The sequence below is a fragment of the Homalodisca vitripennis genome, chromosome 6 (assembly GCF_021130785.1).
Source record: "Homalodisca vitripennis isolate AUS2020 chromosome 6, UT_GWSS_2.1, whole genome shotgun sequence".
NCBI classification, from domain to species: domain Eukaryota; kingdom Metazoa; phylum Arthropoda; class Insecta; order Hemiptera; family Cicadellidae; genus Homalodisca; species Homalodisca vitripennis.
The window spans coordinates 116,672,371-116,695,446 of NC_060212.1; the positions used below are offsets into that span (position 1 = coordinate 116,672,371).

The window sequence follows — 23,076 nt, forward strand, 5'->3', positions numbered from 1 at the left end:
CAAGGAAGATTTGGCCCAAATAATTGAGTAGGATTTGAAATTTGAAGTGTATTGAAATTAGTGTAGTGATAATTGCTAATCTTTGTTACACCTAATAGGAAAGTCAGTGGTTGCACGATCCAAGGCATCAGTCTTTGGATAACAGTTAGAAATAGCGCAGGTTCAAATCTTTCCTGTACTGTTGCGATTTTTGTCAGTACTGTTAACCTGCTGTACTGACCTACCTGCTTATTTTGTTTTTTAAGATCCTTGCGCAGGTCATTGGTCCACAAGAATGGCCAGAATAAGCCTGTAAAGGTTATCGGCCTCTCTTAAAAAAAAATAAAAGGCGAACTTGGAATGGAAGCCTTTGAAACACTGATTGAAAGAGTGTTGGTAACAGGTGTGAAGCTGCTGTTAGTGCCAAAATTCAGATCATTTTGTGAAAGGAGGATTTTCTTACTGATCTAAACAAACTTCTTTGCCAGAAATGTAGAGTCTAGATACATCTGTATGTCTGTAAAGTTAAGTTTATTTCCAATTCAAAGATCAGAGTATCAAAATAAAAATGTACCTGCTCTTATTTATTTTATGTCTGATTGAAATATCAGGTGTGAACTGAATGCTCATAACAAACATTCCTGAGTCTTTCAGCTTCAGTAAGAATAGATCAGAATTCTTGAGGTGTTATTTTCAAAACCACAATATATATATATATATATATATATATATATATATATATATATATATATATATATATATAGTGTGGTCCAGCAGTGTGTCAATGTTCCATAAAGTCTATCCAAACCAGTATGGAACATGATTAAAACTATGTTCATTGATATAGATATAGTCTGCTAGCGAGTGACCCACCATTTTCTACTTCAAATATGCAAACTGTTATCTGGAGTTACTCTAAATAATTAGTTTTTCTTGCAATATTTGTTTTTCTTTAGATCTAATGGGTTAAAAATCTTCTAACCAAACTCTATGTTTCACTGATATGATACCTGAGATTCAAATCTCATTAAATATTTAAAAACGTGGCGTGTCATAAAAGAAAAACATCCTCGCCAGCTGCTCTGATCTTTTCAAAGGTCTCTCAGTCACACATTCTTTCTCTTGTGCTTCACAACAGACCTTACAAATGCAGTGACTGGATCCCAATTGGTAATGTTTGTGAGCATTTTGTCTATAACATCATTGCCAAACCCCCAGTAATATGTGTCATACCCCTTCTATCAACCACAAAATGCTCACACGCAGATTTGCAACTATGCCCATCCAGTGCAAGTACAGGTAAAACTTGCCATGGTCAATTAGGAATTAGGAAATGCATTTTGTGTCATCCTAATAATGCTGGCAAGTATCCAACATTCGTGCACAGGCTACCTCAACAGCCTATTCATCATCAATCGTAGAGTCCTCACAATTTTCTTAATTCCACACCATAAATTTTAAAGAAATAAATAGTGCAGCAGACTTGATCAAAGTATAGTAAGAAGCCAGTGATGCAAAATTGTATTCTTTACTCAACCAAGAGCATGAAAGTATGGAAATTTTCTATATGTGTTGCACTGGCCCAGATCTACTACATACAGCAGAATCAACTTGATAGCTCTCAACAATAGTTTTGACTCACGTTTACTATCAAGTGACTCAGGTTTGCAATCACTATTGGAATCTTTGCTGATATTTTGAAAACACGTAAAATGTTGTTAAATACAATATATTAACTGATAAATAATATAAATTACTGAAAAATTCTTTGTAATATTCACGGTTTATTCAACTTGTTTATTTTTTCTCAAATATTGTATTTAAATGCTGTTACTACATACACCATACACATTCTAGTCAAGAAGTTTAATAACATTGCTTTCTTATAGAATATCTATAGAGACAAGTACGTTGCTTGTTTTTCTAATGATTAACGCTTTTGCTTCCATTTGCTAATGTTGTGTTTTGGTTACATGTATACTCAGTTAAAAATAAGTTAAAATAGTAAATAAATCTCTATTCAAAAGTATCTATTTTCAAAATATTTCTATTTCTTTAATTTAAAAATACATAATAAACATACATGCCAAGGGTTCTCCAAGGGAAGACACTCTTCTTGACAAAAGTGTCCTTTGATAAATAAAGAGGAATCCTTAAAATGTTTGTTAATTTTCATGGAGCCAACAACATATATTTATTAATAGATGTTCAGAGTTTTCGGAATTATTCAGAATTTTCCAAAGGGTTTTAAATGTGTTTAAATCATACATCTTATCTATTTCAGTACATCCAATTCACATATTTTAGTAGTTACCAGTGAAATAGCCTCTAGCAATTTTACTGACCAGTGTTTAAAGTCAGTAACCCTATGCGAGCAACTAAGATCTTCACAATTAACATTTGTACCGTCCAAAAAAGACATTTTCTTGGAACAATCCTACAAAAATAAACAGAATATTACTAATATATATATATATATATATATATAAATATATATATATATATATATATAAATATAAAAGTAACATGCCTATTATATATATATATATATACACACACACACACACACACACACACACACACACACACACACACATATATATATATATATATATATATATATATATATATATATATATATCTGTGTACAAATATAAAAGATTTTGTACTCTAGTTGCATTTTTCTGAAATTAAATTTTTACTATAGTATAACTTGAGAAGAAAGAAATTATTAATATCAAGATGTTTTAAATTGATTCCTTCATATTGTTGAAAAGAATACAAATGAATTTCATTGATATGTTGGTAGGAACTTTTAGTCCAGAAAGTCATACCCCTATACAGGGTGATCAACTCAAGCTATTGGGTACTCAGAAATTATTAAGTTTACAGCAAACTTTAATTTGGGAAACCCCATCTTATTATTAGGCTTTTTCAAATTATATAGTGTAATTTTTTTCAATTCCGTTGCCATTTTCCAATATGGTGGTAAATTTTGAAATTTCTTCTGGAAATCTTTATAGTTTCCAACAATTCGGATTTAACATGCAATTTTAAGACTTTTTTATTCTTAGTGTTGTTATGATATACTTAACCATTTAGCCGCTAGGAGGTCTGAGAATTTCAGAAACTTTCTTTACCAGTTATTAAAGAGGCATGTTTTACCATTTGCAAACAAACAAATTTAACTCAGAATGTGATATTTTTTAATGGAATGTTAGAAAGTTGTTGGAACTTCACAAATACTATATTTTATACAAAAAAATTACTGTTAAAAGTAATTATTTTTGATAATTTATTATGAGTTAAAGCTGTGTTTAATTGTAACCCCTTAATTATATGCAATATATTTACATACTAAGTTAAGTTAATTATTAATCTTATACTGGATACAAAAATTTACTCTAAGTTTTTATATATTGGTGTTTTCTTTTTTACTGTTCTATTGTGTTTAAGCATGCTCATTCTGTGTTATATGGTTGTTTGTTTTATTATGGTTTTTATTTGTTTTTATAAAATTTTTATGTAATTATATATGTTGTGTTCAGTTTGTTAGGTGCTTACAAGTTTTACTGTCCCTAAACAAAGATTTGATATTGTTCACCATTCTTGTAAATACCACAGAAAATAAATCTGTCATTTGAATTGTATTAGTTCTTAAGGCACCAAAGTAGACAATTATCGGAGGATGTCAACTTGAAGGTCGAAGCCTTGGACATTTCACAGTTGTCTCCCCCAATTATCATCTGTCATGCTAGTTGGTAGATAATTGCTCTGGATTATTGTTGTTTAATCAGATAACAGATTTACAACCAATGATATGTTGGAGATGAAAATTAATTTGTGATTTTTCAATGTAATGATTGAATGGAGAAAAGTCAATATAAGCTCCATCTACAACATTAATTTTATTGTTTAGGCATTTATTTTCTCAACTATAGTAGACCATTTAAAGATTTGATCACAAATTAATATGCGTTTTCCTTTACTACTAGACATATCACCCTGTGTTTAATACTTGTCCAAGAAGAGTGTTGCAGTAAAGTAACACAGTGTGTCCGTGTGTTACAGATGGACCCAGCTGTTTTACGGGACACTGGATGATGTGGTAGGAGCGACAGAGGTAAACTCTGTCACTTCACTTGACTCAACTGTACATATCGACCGGGGGTTCTGTTCATGGATCATAGCGATTTTTAAAATTAAGTAAGCATTCATTCCACCTTTTCATTTTACCAGGTGTCTTAAAAGTCCCCCCCCCCCCCCTATTAATTTTTTTATCAATAGAGATGGAGTGATTTACTTTTGGGGATGTTTATATGACCAGCTGAGGAGTTTTTTGATTATTGAAAATTTTTGACCACCCTTCATCCTCCTCCCCCCCCCCCCCAAATGGGGTATTTTGGAGGTAAGTCAAAATTTTTAAATAGGAACCCCTAGCAAGTGACATCTCATTTTAAAGGTATTATAAAAAGAAGAACAATGGTGCGAACTAGAGGTCTTTAATGTTACTCTTGTCAAATTTGGTGGCCAAGTTTCGTAATGTACAATAATTTGCTAAGTGAAACTGAGTTTGCTTGTATAAGCTTGGTAAATTTTTATATAGGACCAGAGATGTTTCCAACCTATTTTTTTCCAAACTTTTTATTAAATTTACCCATCTCTCTAATACTATTACATTTGGTACTGTTTTAAAGGATAGTAATCATATGTCGATCAGCGTTCACTTTGTAGTACTTACATAATGCACTATATTCCACACTTGCATACACGGAAAAGAATTGTTATAAAGCTATAAAGAAAAAAAACTTATATATGCCTGTGTTGAAGTAATTTATTTTGTATCAGTACAGAGTTAATTAAAAAAATCAAATCACAAATAATTATTCAAAATTAATCTTTGAAAAGTCTTATTAGTCAAGTACAAGTAATGATTTACAAGACTAATAAAACATTGATTTAAAGTGTCATATTACAGAATAACAGTACAAAAGAATCTCTTGGTACTACTAGGTTTTACTGTGGTAGAAAAATATTATTTTATCAAATAATAAAAAAAATATTATTTTGAAAACGTAACTAACATTATTTTAAAAATAGCTTAAAGCTAATATAATTTGTGGATAAAAAATGCAGTTTTGATTTTTAAGACTTCAAATAAGTTTTAACAATAACTTTTTGTACACACAACTTTATTTTAAAGTTTCTATTTACTGATATTTGGACGCTATTTCAAATAATTGTATGCGTACAGATTTTTCTATTCACAAAATAACTAGTGTGTACGTGGAATCACCGGGAATTATTGATGTAAGTTAATGGTTTTATTTTGCTCACCTCAACAGAACATAGACTTATTCAAGGACCTTGTGAAGTGAAATTTAAGATTTTTTTATGACTTTCAAGCAGGATTTGCGTTTATATTAGTCCATGCTCAAAGTCCAACTGTCTCAGACTATCTCTTGGCAACCAACTCTTTTGTACTCGTAGATGTTACTCATTTTAATATATATATATATATATATATATATATATATATATATATTTTACGATAGTTTGGTTTAATCAAGTATTATAAACATGTACAAAGTATTATATATGTGTTTTACTAAAACCGCCATAGTTGTCATTTGCGTCTTTTCTTTTCAGAGATGAAAATATTTTGGCGAAGAGCGGATACGATGCCGTCCAGTACCTCTCTTTCCAGCGACATATCATTGTTCTAGTGGCTATAATCTGTGTTATATCTTTGACTGTGGTGTTGCCTATCAACTTCCAAGGTGATCTGCAGACTGAAGAACGTTCTTTCGGTCACACCACTGTCAGCAATCTGGACCCAAGGTATATACAACATTTTATTGTCATTAAACAAAAAATTAGTCATGTAATAGATGGTCACATTATGATAATAAGTACTGATTCAGACTATTACTAAATATGTTCACACAAGTGAGTGTCGTACTGAATTAAATTTTAACCCATTCGAGACTAAAGACTCTTTCCACGATGGAAAACTGAAGCGTCAAGTGAGCTTTTTGTTGTATGAGGATTAATGTTGTTTGACTAATAGTACTAGAAAGAACAATTGGAGGTAGTTAACAAAAGGAAAGAGATAACTCTTTCATGTATTGTAGCCTACTGAAAAACACGCTAATATGTTTTTGTCATACATTTTGTTTAAAAAGGAATGAATCTTGCTTATTCTCTGGCATAGATAAATAACTGAAATAACAATTATCAATCTTTTAAAAATAATATTGTGGTTGCGCTTTCTATTTCCTATATTTTTCATGTATCATATGTAAATAAATTGTAATGATTATACTAATATAAAAAAAATCTGCATAAAATACCAACATCCATATATATGGACGTTTACACGTTAATTACTTGAAAATATAAAACGCAACCAAACTTACACTTGTACTGTACCAATATGATAAAAAAGAATCAGTCTTAGTTGGGAATTAAAATTTATATAGTATTTTAAAAATGCTATAAAATGTGTAATTGGTTGTGTTGCGACTAGCTATGTTTTTATATGTAATTGAACTGTAAATAAGAACTAATTATATAGCTTATTGTTAATGAGGCTACATTGTTGTTTGACTTTATTACTTGGTAATTTTTATTATTATTTACATGTTTATATTTCTTTTTCATCAGTGTTTTCTATTTAATGTTAGTTTGATTTTTACTAGTTATCCTGAGATAGTTATCCTGTGAATTCCTAAAAAAAGTTTAATTATATAAAAAAAATTCTTTATTTAATTCTTTTATTGAGACAAACTAATGAAATTTTGTATGGTTTGTCAATGTTAACTCATTGGCTACCAATGACGTATATTGCATGTCATCAGTTAGTATCGACATAATTACCGATGACGAGCACTGCCCTACACCCTAAGTTTGTAATTTGGAGTAAAAAAATATTAATTCTGCTGTTAAAAATATTTTCTGAGTTAACTCTTAATTCCTGAAAGAGTTTGAATATATAAAAAAATTCTTTATTTAATTTTTTTATTGAGATAAACTAATGAAATTTTGTGTGGTTAACAAAAACATAATATTCCTGATAAGAATAAAATATAAAAAATATTCCTGATAACGATTATTTAGGCATTTTACTATTATATCAATGTTTTATTAAAATATAGCATGTTCGATTTTGAAGTTCGCCAACTCTCTCAAAATCGATTGTTGTTTACTGTTTCATCTGTTCATTGTTTGTTTTGATTGTTGCTGTGTCATTTTTAGTGACAGATATGCAATTGATGCTAGACAACCAAATACTTACATTTTAACGTGTTATATGGTAGTTTAATTTTTTTTAACTGACCCTAAGCCCACACATAAAAATTTCTGTTACAAAATTAAATATTAATTCGGTACCTGAGGGTACAAAGAAAAATATAAAAAAATAACAAAAAAAACCTTAATCGGTTTTTTTTATGTCAAATGTCTTAAGTATAATGAGAAAGGTATGTAGGCTTCACAATTTTGTACATAAACAATTATTTAATTATGTGTTTTTCAATATTGTTCTCTTTATACCTCAATGGTTAACTAAAAACTTAAATTATCTTAAAAATTAAGTAAACGGGGTACACAGTAGTGCGCCAAGACAGGCAAACAATAAAAACGCAATAAGGAAATGGATACCATCTTGTACCCCATCGGGTGCGCGACGCACTTTACATATACATTATATACATTTGTAGAGATATATTTAATCTATTAATGTATTTACATTAATAGATTAAATATTTCTTGCCGTCATTTGAGTTTAATTTATTATATTTTACGCTAAAAAAATAATATCTTGAAAATATTTTCAAAATTAAGTAAAAAAAGAACTACAAAACACAAATATTTACAAAATGGGCTATTTAGTGCTTGAGTATTTAGCTGTTACATTTTACCAAATCAGTAGGATTTTCAGTAACCATTTTGCTTAAAATGAAGGGATCGAAAGGATTAATATATATTTTTTATTATTTATAAATGTTTGTACTGCTGCAAAATTCTACAATTCTACAACTATTCTGGATAGAAGGAAAACCAATCAAAGATCATTGGGAAATTGTAAAATATAACTTCAGTTAGTTGTCAGAACGTGTTATATGATATTTACGCTTGAACATTTAGGAATGTAGACCTGTAACTGATACTAGGAAAAGTAAACACACTGTTATCTCAAAATAGTGTTGGTTATCAACAGGAAACAAGTATTGCCATCACTGGATACACCCACTATTGGTTTCAAAATACAGTGCAATTAAATATTTTGTAAATGTGATCACATGACATGATACCAGCTTTATAACAAAAAGAGGATATACACATTACATGTATATTGAACTATATTCGTTTAGTAGACTATTTACAAGTGTATTTTATAAGTTCTACTGTTCACATATTTAAACATTTTATCTCTTGCAATAAATACTCTGAGCAAATTGTTTGGTCACTAAATGATTTTACTGTCTCAAAGTTATTAATAAATATGAAAAGAATTACTTATAGTATTTGAACACATTATCTGTCTTTATATAGCATAGTGTTGATGTTATCTCAAAATAGACCCAGGAGCTATAAAAGGATGACAGAAACATTATAAATAACACCCGTGTAAATGTCAAACCAGCTGCAGTATTGACCTTTGATCCACTTCTTGATTGTGTTTATCCCATCTCTTGTGATTTATTAAACAAAATTCACAAAATTAGTTTTAAATTATCCATTTAATAAAAAGTACAGTTTTATATTTGCTGATAAAAAGTAAATTGTGATTATCACAAAGTTTATCTGTGTCTCAAAGTAAATTCTGTTAAACAATTACCAGTAATTAACACTCTGACTGCCCTTAGTATTTTCCTTAAATGCCAAACATTTTTTTCCTAGTTTTGCAAGATTCCTTTCTAAACTCTATAAAAAATAGTTTTTTTACTGCAAACCAAACTGTATTTGGAATCCTTTTGTTGAAAATGAACAGTATTATATAATGATAATAAGTAACCAGGGTTAATATTTCAATTAGAATGTTTTACATTGAGTGGGGAATTTTATTTGCATGTAAAAAAGGGAGAGGCATGTGCCCAGAATATATAGTTAAGTATATACCTTTCAAATTACAAGATAGCCTAAAGGACAAATTTAGTCTGGTTACAGAAAATGTATAATTTTGTATGTCTTTGCTCAGCTCTAACTGGTTATGGGTTTTATTTTACTTTAACTCTTCCAAATCTCCTGTATGGATCTACATCATGAACAGTTCTCTTTCAACCTCAAGATGTAGAATCTTGGTACTGTCTACGCACTCTCATGATTTCCAACATTCCTTGGCGTTCCTATATGGATCTATTGTATGTTTCAGCTCTAACTGGCTATGGGTTCATGTGACTCTGGCTCTTCTCTATCTCCCTCTGGGGATCTACATCATGAGACGTTTCTCTGTCAACCTCAAGGTGGAGGACCGTGACACTGTCTCACGCACTCTCATGATTTCCAACATTCCTTGCTGTTCCTATATGGATCTATTGTATGTTTCAGCTCTAACTGGCTATGGGTTCATGTGACTCTGGCTCTTCTCTATCTCCCTCTGGGGATCTACATCATGAGACGTTTCTCTGTCAACCTCAAGGTGGAGGACCGTGACACTGTCTCACGCACTCTCATGATTTCCAACATTCCTCGACGCTCCTGTGATGCTGATGACTTACATAGGCACTTTCGGTATGTGTATTGAACGTAATATCTATAGATTTACGCCTACATTGGTATTTAATTACATTCAAGATTTTTATGGTTTTGGTAAGAGTATTTGTTGATTTTTTCATTTATGTAATACAGTAACTAGTTTTCTTTCTTGTGGCAGAAAGTTTAGCCATCCTGAACGAAAGGTTTGGTTCTGAAAATAAACCATGTGTGATTGTCTTTGAACAACATAAGGCTTCACTTCTGAATTCCTTTTATATATTACTCAAATAGTATTTTTTGTTTTATTATTTGTTTATTCAAACCTATCATTTCCACTCAAATGGTCAATGTCTATGATTAGTATAAACTTGTGTTTTTAAGCATTTTTTCAGCTTTTCAACAAAAGTTTATTAATAAATTTTTATGGATGTTTTTATTGCATTTCCTATGCTCGTTATATTGCATATAGAGATATAAAAAAAATTAAATATATAATTTAGAACCTTCTGAACAATTTGTACCAAATTAGTGTGATATCTTAAAAATGAACATTGTTTAATCATGATATGCACCTGTGTGCTCCTACACTCACTTGTTTGAATTTCTAAGTGCTAATGATATGTTCCTAGTGGACTGAAAAAATGTAGGGAATCAGTGCTGTATTTATACAGTCTTAAATTTAAATATCATTAAGTTTAATATTGTCAAATAAGAAAAACTTCATGAAAGGTTTACAGTGGATGCTCAAGTAAATATCTCTTAAAATAATGATTGCAGTAGTTTTTATTGTAATTTAATAAAAGTGAAAATTACCAAGTTGTGATATACATTAACTGCTCTATATTTGTGTATATAAAGAGTATAAAAAGTCAATTGTTTTGTTTTGTAAATAACATCTAGCAGATACACAATAATCTGAGTTTAAAATTACTCTTTATATTTTGTTTAATTTTTACTTATTACTAACAATTATTTTTAAATATTCAAACCAAAGAAGTTGATCTAATTTTCTTTATTATAGGGAAGCTTATCCAGAATTTGAAGTGCAAGGAATCCAGCTGGCTTACAATATTACCAAAGTTAGCCGTTTGGATAAAGAAAGGTAAGTTTATTTAGTTTGAAGGTAAAAGTGTGTTGTACATAAATAATTTATTGGATAAAAATATGATAATGATATGTAGTTGGATAAAAATAATTTTATCCAACATTACTTGAATAAATTTGTGTTTGAACAGTAATGAAGCAAAGTAGTAGGAGAACTCTACGCCACTTTTCTCGTAGCAGGCTTCACTGAGCTTTCATGTACAATTTTTAAGTCTAAATCTCATGTCACTCTCAAGATGCCCTGTGGACAGAAAGACAGACATACATCAAACGGAAAAGAAATTGTTTCTTCCTCCCACAGACAAGCGAAATTATGTCAGCCTACTGAATGATGATGGGATTTAATGATGCTCGACCAAATTCCACATTTTGTCTTGCACCATCATAGAACTCTTCCTCGTATATGTGGGAATAAAATTTCATGCCAAATTTAACCCTTTTAGTGCCAATCAATGTCCATATATACGGACGTTTGAAAAACTACAGAGAAATGTCAACATCCATATAAATATGGACATTGCGAAAATGCTGACGTCCGTATATATTTAGCTATGAATTTTTTACCATATTATATATGTTTTGGTATGTAAACAATCAGAATGGACCAGATTACAAGGAAACAATATTTATAGCAATTTTGTGATTAATTACGTTTATTAGATGTTTAGTTTAAATTTAGTGTAAAACAACACAAAAATAAAAAGTTTTTGATTTCACAAAAACAAAATACTTTAACAGTTTTTTAAGTATGAATCAAAACTTTTATGTTTGTATCTAGTTTAATTTTTACTTTCAATTGATATTATGTTTTATAGTGGAATAATTTTTCAGTGTTATTTCCCTTGTAAAACTGAAAAAATAAATATTGTAAGTAAAAATGTGTTATATATTAACTTATAAATCAATTAAAATTTAAATATAAGATTTGTTTTATAGTTTTTTGAAGGAAATTAATTTTTTACTATTTTATTCTAAATGAAGTTTCACTTATTCAGTACTCAGTGATAGGTTGTGTATTTTATAAACTGTGTTTGAATCTCATGAGTTTAGACTAGGTCTACGAGAAAAAGGAGAAAATGTAGGTCTATAAAAAAAATGTAATGTTATCTTCGCGGTTTGTGGATAGTAAAATAATGTTTGGCGTATATGTACAGTTTTAGTTGTACATAGTAGTATTGTATATCAGTTGTTTTGAGAAAATATTTTTTTCAAGTGCTATTTTGCCTACATAACTGGAAACATTTTCAAAAATATTTTGGTAGGCATCATTTGTTAAAATATAATAAAAATTTATATATAATAAAAGAACAGTGTGTGTACTTCTTATGAGTTTTTAATTAAAGAATATATCTATAAAGAAAATAAAACATACCTGTATTGTAATATCTGCTGCATCTATGTTGCAGAGAAACTGCATATCAAGCTCGGCTGTACTGTGATAACTACCTGAAGGACACAGGGGTGCGGTTGGAGATGCGGCCGTACCTGTGTGGTAACATCTGCGCATGTTGTGACATGTACGGCTGCCCAACTGTTGATGCCATCGATTACTACACAGATGAGGAGAGCCGGTTGCAAGCCCAGGTCAGTCAATACTCCAGGAAGTTACGTCTTCGTGTGATCAATAGACATACAGTTGAAGTTAGAGTTTCTCCCTCATTGACAGAGGTGTGAAGGTTAACAATCTTGGCTAGGACTGGGAAACTTGCATTACCATCTTCACGTGGCTGAAAGAGGCACGTGGATTCCTCTTTTCTTATACCTAACTCTTTAAAAAGTCATACAAAAACTATTTTAGGGTGAACCCTGTGCACGAACTTTATGATGAAGTACATAAGGCGAAGTTGTGCGTACATAAGGCGATCCAACCCTCAGCTCATCCTGACTTATAAAAACACATACTCCAGTTGTTTTAAGTTTCAATAATTCTAGATCAATACTTTTGATCCTGGGAATTTAAGACTGATTTTGGTTGATCCCTGGATTCTGGGACGGATCCTGTTATTTGTTTAACTGCACAGACAGTACTACAATAAACTGAGAAATATTTGTGAACACTGTCAAGTAATCTCTACATTTACAGGATTTGCAATTATAAAGTTAATATAGTTTTCTAGCTAAACAGTGTTTAGTTAGCAGTAGCTTTTAAAAGTATTTCAATGTTCAATCAAATCCTTCAACCATTATAGTTACTAATAAATCACTTTATATAAAATGCCATTATAACTTATACCAATTTACAAATATAAAGGATTTGACGTGCCATAAACGCTTTATTTTTCTTAACCTAGTTTGTAACTACTCTCAGAACAAAAATTATAGATACCCAAGTTTGAATGTTAACCACAAACTAACTAGTAGAACTAAAATAATGGGAGTTACATTAAAATTTTGCTTGTTTATTTCTGCATCTAGATGTATAAAGCAAATTATTTAAAAACCATCACTTCCAATTTTATGTTGGTAAGGATGAAAAATGGTACAGGTTTCTAGCGATTTTCAACGAAACTTTATCTTATAAAATTTCATAACTCGTAAAATTCATAAAATCAGGCACCTGTTCGTATGAATGCACAAATCACCAGAATGCCCAAGACTGTGTTGCTTAGGCAGTCTGCGAGATTACAAGAAAAGATTTGATGTAACTCCCGTTATTAAAGCTCTGCTAATTAGTTAGTGTGTTGTGTACGTTCAAACTCGGGTTTCTATACTTTTTGAGCGGAGAGTAATATTTTTATTGAAAAACGTAATTTTGAGACTGCATAGTTTATCTTGATGCCAATTTATATTTATTATTAAGACTAAGAACGTTTACAGTTGGTTGAATTCTTTCGTGTGTTTTGCAGGTGGACCTTGAGAGGACAACAGCACTGAAGCGTCCTCTGGGTATAGTGTTTGTGACGTTAGTGTCCTTGGCCGCAGCCAAGCGAGTCTACTCGGATCACCAGCTCCGCTACGGCTGCACCATCCACCCCCCGGACTCCTCAGTCAGCCGACGGCTCAAACCTCATAAGTGGAAGGTGCAGTTCTCTCCTTCCCCCAGGGATATATGCTGGTCAGTTATGATCCTCATTTCTATTGATTGTGTGCAAATCGTTAGTGATATCAGTAAGCTAAAAAGAGTATGGAAACAACAATAATTTTTATGTTCAATCGTAATCTTTTTTAATACCGGTAGTTATATTCTTATGGGGCTTTTAAAATTTAACGTACTCCATTACACAAGATAAAATGCAAGCAATATACTGCAAGCAATTTTAATACTACTCATCAGTATTTATCTATTTTTACTTTTTTACAATGCTGGTTCTCATTTTTCATGAGTTTAAGACTCATATTGCCCCATTCAGGTCAGAAATTACTCAACATTAATTAAAATATATCTAAGATCTGTAAAAAGGTTCACAATAAACCACCATTTACTGTAAATATCCATAGAGGAATGCAGGAATCTAAATTCATGCTGAGAGCTGGACAAAAATTCCCACAAAGTACTTACAAGGTGGTATTAGAAATTTCGCGGACTAGGTTTTGTTTTCTTACCTGGGCTGTTATTGGCCATTATCCCCTTCGAAGGAAGCTAGATTTGAGTTGATTCAACGAACCCAGGCAGGTTGTTGAACGATAGCAATGTTGTTTTTGGAAGCGTGAGCTGGAGCATTGTGGTGATGCAACAGCTAGTTTTTATCTTTCCACAAATCAGGCATTTTCCAACGCACATTTTCTCTCAAACACCTCTAAATATCAAAATAAAAATCAGAGTTCACTATAACACCAGGTGGCACGAACTCACAATGGTCAATGCCTTTAATGTAAAAAAGTGTTATGTCTCTGGATCATAACCATAAAAACCAACTTTCATCACCAGTTATGATCCTGGATATGAATGTGGGGTCACTATTTCTAATCAACAGTCAAAAGCTGAGGCACAAATTTTGCGCAACTTGATGTATGCCTAGATTTTTACTTAAAATTTCTTGACAGCTTCCATAGCTAATACTGACACTATTACATAAGACATTTATTGTCTGACGACTGTCTTCATGAATGAGGTACAGAATTTTTCCAACAATTTCATTTGTTTTGCTTGTGGTAGGCCATCCTAAAAAATTTCAGTGATCATCTTCAATTAAAGTTAAGCCAGCCTTGAAAAGAATGTTCCATTCAAAAACCTGTGTTCTGCTCAGTGAATGTTCTTGAAGCATTGCAATAGTTTTGCGTTAGTGATTTCTTAAGTGTAAACCAAAACTTGATGCAAGCCTGTTGTTCGAACTTAGCTGCCATCACAAAATTCGCTACATAATGATAACACACAACAAGAAAGCACAACTGGTAGACATAATCTAACCACTCACAACAACAAAACTCGGCACAGTGACTCAGCGGCTATTGTGGCAAAGTCTACTGGAGCGCTGGCTTGTACAGTCACATTCAAAATAATGGTGAGTACAGTCCGGGAATTTTCTGATACCACCTTGATTATAAAACTGCACTGGGTAAACTTTAAGAACTTGTTTGTATGTTAAAAAGACGAAAATGACACTTATTGATAACATTTATTTACAACACTAGTGTCCTATTTTTGAAATATCTCTAGGTCTAAATAAAAATATGTTTATTTTCCTAATTTTACAATAAACGCAAGATTTCAAAACCTATATTACTTTATTTCAAAAGTAATAAATAATGTATTATATTTTTATTAAATATCCTTTTAGAGCATCCAATTTACCTCAAAACAGCACAAAATTGATTTATTTATCTATATACAAATATGCAATGAGTTTCTAAACAAAAACTTGTGGCCAATTCCACATTTGTGTTTCTCAGTAGACCTAGGTTTCAAGCAGCCGATGCTCAAAGGATTAATCATCAAAACACAATTACTGTATACGTGACATAATTACTGTTCCACAGTGTAATTATTGTTTAGCACATTAACAACTTGGTGAAATGCTTTTATATAACTCATGAGCTTGTTAGATCTAACCAAAGATAGTAAATAAAATGTTCCAATTGTCAGTTTACTTGTGAATGTCGATGTATTGTTATATATTTCACAGGGAGAACTTGTCTGTGTCGCGCAAAAACTTCTTCATAAAGGCTGTGATGCTCAATGTGTTCCTGTTTGTTGTTCTATTCTTCCTCACGACTCCTCCTGTTGTCGTTAGTGTCATGGACACTCTAGTCTTCAACCAGGTTGAGAAAATGGTAAGAGATATTTCAGATATTATTAGCAATACAGGAACAATATGTGCTTTTCATAGTGCATGTACTTTTTTCTTCAACATATTGTTTATAGTATCATAATATCTTATAATGAGGCTTTTTAAGTTTCAACTGAAACGGTTAAGCCAGAGGGAATTTTCACTATATTAGATTTCATCATTGTTATTATTTTAATACGGTTTTGTTAGTCTTTGTAATCTATTCTGTCAATTCCTGAAACACAGTTGGTATTCTCAAATCACTGATTTAGTTTATCCCCTAGAGAAAAATCTGTCGTAATTATTGTAGTAGACAATTACAGCAATTACAGTTTAAGAATACCGTCAAAAAATTAAATAGTTTTCACTGTAAGTTATAGTTATTTTTGTTAATCTCGAAATGTGCTGATATTGTCCAAATTGGATAAGTTATGTGTACATTACTGATTTATGTTTCCATCAAACCAGAAGCGGAGGATAAATTGACACTGAAATGTTGTCATTATTGATAAAAAATGTACACGTGGAGGCAAAAACCAAACCTATGTTTCATTTACCCTTCAAGTGGTGCAGGTAATAATTACTATCCATAAAGTGCCTGTGTAAGTTGTTATCATCAACCATTAAAACACACCACTTAAAACTGGTTTGATAACAGATTAACAAAATGCTTGTACTTCTCACATATAGTAAATACATAAATAACTAAAGTCTTAAGTTGTACGTGGATTCCAGTTAACCCTTTTACAAATCAAACTTATATGAATAATTATCTATATATATATATATATAAAAGAAAGTCATGTTAGTTACACTATTTATAACTCAAGAACGGCTGAACCGATTTGGCTGAAAATTGGTAGGAAGGTAGCTAAGGACTGGGAGAAGGACATAGGATACTTTTTTATCCCGTTCCCGATTCAGGATTCCGCCCCACTGGTCTCTAAAAGTTACGGAAATACCCGTAAGAAATGCATTGTAGCAAACATATGTTATTAAGTGAAAGAGCCTGTTCAAATTTACTCAGCTGTTCTTTGTAAACATATATAATGCGACAAACAAATATGTTTACATAATTTAATTACTAATTTTAATTTCTTTACACTTATAGTTTGAAAGCATAGAGTAAGCTTAAGAGAAACAGCAATCACTGTTAAACATAGACTTTACTATCCAGATAATACAATTCAAATTTGACGTAAAAATTCACCTTTAACTGCAATATTTATTAATAATTAATATAAACCTTGCGCATGCTTGATCAGAAGAGCAATGCAGATATCAAAATTACTATCTTACGTTGGCTACAAATATAAAGAATGTTACAAAACCAACCTTAGTTGTTTTTTTTGACAGAAGTATGGTTCTCAAAACTCCGTGTGTACATATTCTCTCGATCGAGACAACAAAGCAAGCTCAATCATGGCATCGGAGATATAACTAATTTGATCCAGAAGTGAAACACGCGCAAAGCCTAAAATAAAAACCATACGCCATTTCGCTTAACATCTGAAGCTCATAATCATTAGACTGTAATAATATGTACCTAAAATATACCTATTTTCGTTTCAAAATATCATTTTGTTACATTGTATGTGCGCTAATGAATTCCAACTTTTTGACTCCTGTCCACGATGGTCTAATATAGTTCAATTGTATACAAAAATCATAGAATATTGGAGAAAAATTCCAGTTATTTCACAGGTGCATATTGAGACTGTTTTAACATTTAAATCTTAAATAGATCATGAGCTTGGAGTATCTTTCAGTGACTATCATTTATCTCAGAAGGGTGATAACGACGTTCAAAAGAAATATGCCTCCTATGTCCCAATTTTTCTGTAGGAAATCGTGTGCAAAGCCGTGGGTATCTGGGTATTTGGTTTTGTAATTGGTATTTTATTGAAAATCAAGAGTTTTCGTTATAAAATACTACGAATTTATTGACGAACTAGCTGTTACCCGCAGCCAATCGCGCATAATTGCTTTTACTAAGTAATATAAGGACTTCGGTTCTTAAGATTTGCGTGCGAAGCCGTGGGTAACAGCTAGTAATGTATGTATAAAAGAAAGTCGCGTTAGTTACACCATTTATAACTCGAGAACGGCTAGACCAAATTTTATGATTTTTGTGTTTTTGGATTTGTCTTTGTCTGGAATAGGATAATAAGTATTAATAATATGATATTTTATCAATAAAAATAATAAAAGAGGCAAACATCTGTGATAATAGTGATGTGATATTACAAAACACAAGTGACAGTTCACGTAATTTTGTCTATGGTTTGTTTTGAATTAACACTAAGTTCACAGGTAATGTGTTTGTTTTGTACAAGAATTATTCCTATTAACAATGCCGCGACCGAGAAGATCTAACCTTTCTCAACAAAACCATAATGCAATTAGGATTTGAAACATCACAAATGAAACCACTGAAGAAGAACAAGAAGTTGCACAAGAAGGGCGCCGCATTAGTATGGCAAGACTGCATGCTTTTCAATGACAAGAGCAAAGAGAGGCAGCTCGTGAAACAGCTCGATTGGCAATGCGAAATCATCGAGCAAACCTCACAGATAAAAGACAAAGTCACTGTCTAACTATTACTATAAGCTTAAAGTATGTTATAAAACCCATCTTAATTGTCTTGATAGAAGTAAGCGTCTCAGTCCTATGTATGTATACATATTTTCTTGAACAGGAAACAAGGCAAAATCATGACAACAAACAAAAATCCTAAGACCACATTATATTAAAATGGCCATAAATATGCACTTTTGAGAGATTTTCTTGATCGTGGCAACTAGACAACTCTACACCGGCGTTGGAAATATAATTCACTCGAACCAGATGTGCTCATATACGTCTAAAACTAAAACCTACAAAATTGTGTGCAAAGCCGCTGGTAACTGCTAATTATATTTAAATTTAGGTAGCTATATCTAAAAGTTGATTGAACCATGAAATAAGTTTGGCTAGACCCGAAAAACATTATTTTAGTGAAATAGCATATAAAGTTCGAACATGTTTATTTAATCTGTTATAAGTAAATACCTTAATGGTGGATGGAAAGTCATTGTACTCCTGGGGTTCTAAGTACAAGTGAGCTTACTTTGTTGCCTCCAGCTTTACATGTGGCTGTCGTAGCTCAGCTATACATGTGTTGTCATGTCGGGTGTGCTCTTCACTAACTAATGTTTGTGCCAAATGCTTGTGAATAAAATAGTAATAAAAAAGATTAAACAATCTGGTTACTACAGTTTTGTTTAATCTTTTTAAAAGAATTATTAAAATATTGGCTAACTTTTAAGTCAGTTGTACTGAATGTTTTTATTCAAACGCTTTGAAACTAACTTACCATTATTGGATGTCAGCATGTACCGGTAGTTGGTGCTTCAGTTTACAATTTATTGTGTTATATTTGAAATATAAAGATGAAAATACAAACTTACGAATAAATTAATGAGTCAACTTCTGTGCTGTAGTGAATTTAAATTTTTGTTATGACAATGAATAAGTCACAGTAAGTTAATAGTGATATTAAGGCAGACGCTGGTAACATTCTGTCCAATAAACCTTAATTGGAGTTTTATTTTAAAAGTGAGCAAATATAACATTGAAATGTAGGTTATGAATTGTGATGAGGTACTTCTTTCACTGCAGATCAGGGTATAAGAAACAATAGTAGATACCTGACTAGTAATAGATTGCTAGGAATATAGCCAGGCTTGAGAAGTAGGCCTACACAGTGTTTTTATTATGTCCTTGTTTAATTTTGTTCAATATAACTGGATTCTTTCAAATTAGTTTTGAGATCTGCATTCTGATCTCTTCCTCTGGTGGGGGGCTTTTTAAGCCGAGGATATCAGGGGCTTATTCACCTGGGGAAGAGATCAGATTGCAGATCTCGTAAGTGTTACTGATTTCTTGTATCATTGAACGATGGCAAGTGTTAGAAAAAATCATGTTACCTTCACAATCATTCCGTCATCAAAGACTTCAATATACTTACATATTTTTCATTCTGTTTTTACATTTACATCCTTTAAATAAATTATTGTTATGATAATCATATAATTTTGGTAACGTATAAAGTAAAAAATAAAGCTGTACACAAAGTATATATTTATTTTACTTTTTTAAAGTATTAAGAAATAAGTAATTTAAAAAATATCTTCATATAAAGTGATAATTTTTTTATGTGAATCATTTTATTATGTACCTTATGTGAATCTGTATATTTTATTGTACCATATATCAAACATGTTCAAAATCTTTTTATATTTCAGATAGTATCTAGCGTTAAATAAAAATATACAGCATATAGAGGATTAACCCAAGTTCAATTTCCTACTGTTCTAGATCTGTCAAATTCTGGATCTCGTATGATTTGAAAAATTTCATCAATTCACATAATCTTTCAGATATTACAGTGTCAGTTTCAATCTATAAAATATGGTAGTATTGTTGTAAACATCAGTGTAATTTTTAATAAAAAAAATACTTAGTTCTCATAATTTTAATACTGCAAGCTTGAAATGTGGAAGGCTGTGATTTTCCGGTTTTGTGCAGGGTCCCGTGATCTCAGAGTTCCTGCCGACACTGCTATTGTGGACTGTGGCTGCACTACTTCCGGTCATTGTGTCGCACTCCGATGAGTGGCTCAGCCACTGGACAAGGTCACAGCGGAATCACTCTATCATGCGCAAGACCTTTATCTTCCTCCTGTTCATGGTTCTCATATTGCCTGCGCTAGGACTCACCAGGTGTGCAGAACATTCTGTCGTGAAATCATGATCATGACTCGGTCAATTCAGGAAACACTTGCACATATATTAGGACTCATTACTGAAGATCCTAGGCGTAGACTAGCCAAAGCAGACTGCTAAACACATTATTTTGGATTGTGAGAGGTTCGAGGATAGGAAAACCGTATTGGAACCTCAAAGCCAGGTGATGAATTCAACGTATCGTTTAAGATACAAGGGTAGCCAGGCCGTACTAGCAAAACCTGGGGTGCGCAGTAAGCTTGATGCTTTGAAGACTAAAAGTCCTTTATACCTCCCTCTTCAGTCTAATCTCATCAAATGTAGAAACATTGTTTGTATGATTGCAAAATTGATCTATGTAGTATTTTAAAAGTATTTTTAGGCAGCTGAACTTAATAAATAACCCATCCAGCAAGTAATTTAGTAAATTGCACATTAATATTGATCAAAGGGTTCTCTGGTACAGGGAAGTGATATACACAGGTACAAAGTGATCTAACGGTCTCATATTACCATAAGTAAGTGCATATTTGTATTATTTTAAAATTTTCTCTGGTTTCTAACAAAAATGTTATATATAACACTTATTACTTAGCATTTAGCACATTTTTTTAACCCTCCGGCTGGCACGCATTTGAGCCTTGACTGGCACCCTGTTTTGAAGCTTCATGCAGAGTTTTTAATTTTTTATCCTGTACAATTAATTATTGGAGAGAAAACACAAAAGTGTTATACATCAAATTACTCTGCAGAATATGTTGTACAATATAAAAATAATTATAATTTGACTTACCTGAATAATGGTGGTTGTTTGATGGTCAGAACTCAAAACTTTTTTTTTCAAAAAACACTTTTTTATATTATGCTATTAAAAAAAACTCAAAATTAATTTTATTAAAAAATCTAAAATATGCATAATGTTCACTTACTTATGCAAAAAAAGAAAATACATAGTTATAAACACTTTTATTTACAAATAAAATTACAATTGAAAAAAACAAGACTATATACAAGCACTAACAGTTGCCGAGTCACGTCACACGGAAGTAGTCGGGAGCTTTTAGCGGCCAGTAAAAGAACAAATATTCATATATATATATATATATATAAAAGTGAATACATTATTAGAAGGCTTGGGATCTTGTGATTAAAGTGATATAACTTTTATGCGATTCGAGCGGTAATTATCGGAACTATGACGTAATTAGTAGACGATGTTTAATGAGTCGTATATTACGACTCTACCAGTTCACGGCGGGAAAAAATGAGTCGTAATTTACGACGTTGTCAGCCGGAGGGTTAATATGCTGCATAAAGACAAAATCCAGTGTATAATTCTGGGAGTTTTTTATTATCAGTCGGAGGGTCAAAGTTATATGAGCGCATCTCATTACAAAATTCATTAAACCTATGAAATTGGACATCCAGACAGACTATTTCGTATTAGAGATGTAGCCTCGAAATTATATTTTTGATATAAATATGCAATAATACACCTTTTAACACTTTTTGATAGACTTTATTTAGTACAATGTACATTTCAAATTCATTGAATTCATCATCAGGTACTTGTAGGTTCAACCTGAGATGAATTTATTGAATTCGAAATATACTTTGTACTAAATAAAATCTATCAAATAGTGCTAAAAGGTGTATTATTGTATATTAAGACTATTTTGATTGGACTAAGTTTTAAATTTCATTAAATCCTAACTCTTGGTTACATTTGTTCTAAATTTTTGAATTGAACTAGTGTAGTTGACTAGCATATTTTTTTATGTGTTATTGCAACAACTAGTTTCCATATCATCACATCCTGTTGTTGTGTCGACAGTGCTCAGGCGTTTGTACTGTTCGCCCTCCACTCGCACAATGAGACCTATCGCTGGGAGTGTTTGTTCATGCCGGACAAAGGTGCTTTCTTCGTCAATTACGTCATCACCTCAGCATTCATCGGAACAAGCCTGGAACTGATAAGATTTCCTGAGCTGTTCGTCTATGCACTTCGCTTGTGCTTGGCCAGGTTAAAGATTTTTATTTTGCTCAACTGAATGTTTACAAATTGTTTAGCCAATATTAGAACCTATTAGGTTTTAATTGTAATTTATCACAGTATTGTATGGTAAACAGGGTTTTATTCCTTTGATGTTATTAAAGCCAACTTATTTATCTGTCAATTAGTGAAACTAAATCAAGTTCCTAAAAAGTGATTAAATTTCATAATTTCGTAGATGACATTTTGAGGTGTAGTCATATAAATATCATTGACTACATTTTCTATGAATTGATATATAATCCAAGTCATATTACACAAGACATAT

At 31.5% G+C, this 23,076-nt stretch overlaps 1 protein-coding gene across 1 annotated transcript in view; it reads left to right on the forward strand.

The window, feature by feature from the left end:
- Positions 1 to 23,076, forward strand: part of LOC124364787 (calcium permeable stress-gated cation channel 1) — a 78,630-nt gene that overhangs the window by 28,746 nt on the left and 26,808 nt on the right. Inside the window, exons 4-13 of the mRNA XM_046820534.1 lie at positions 4,051 to 4,185; positions 5,629 to 5,820; positions 9,356 to 9,491; positions 9,668 to 9,714; positions 10,700 to 10,780; positions 12,189 to 12,366; positions 13,629 to 13,837; positions 15,846 to 15,993; positions 20,559 to 20,752; positions 22,590 to 22,778. Coding sequence (XP_046676490.1) covers positions 4,051 to 4,185; positions 5,629 to 5,820; positions 9,356 to 9,491; positions 9,668 to 9,714; positions 10,700 to 10,780; positions 12,189 to 12,366; positions 13,629 to 13,837; positions 15,846 to 15,993; positions 20,559 to 20,752; positions 22,590 to 22,778 — 1,509 coding nt within the window. The remainder of the gene's footprint in view (positions 1 to 4,050; positions 4,186 to 5,628; positions 5,821 to 9,355; positions 9,492 to 9,667; positions 9,715 to 10,699; positions 10,781 to 12,188; positions 12,367 to 13,628; positions 13,838 to 15,845; positions 15,994 to 20,558; positions 20,753 to 22,589; positions 22,779 to 23,076) is intronic.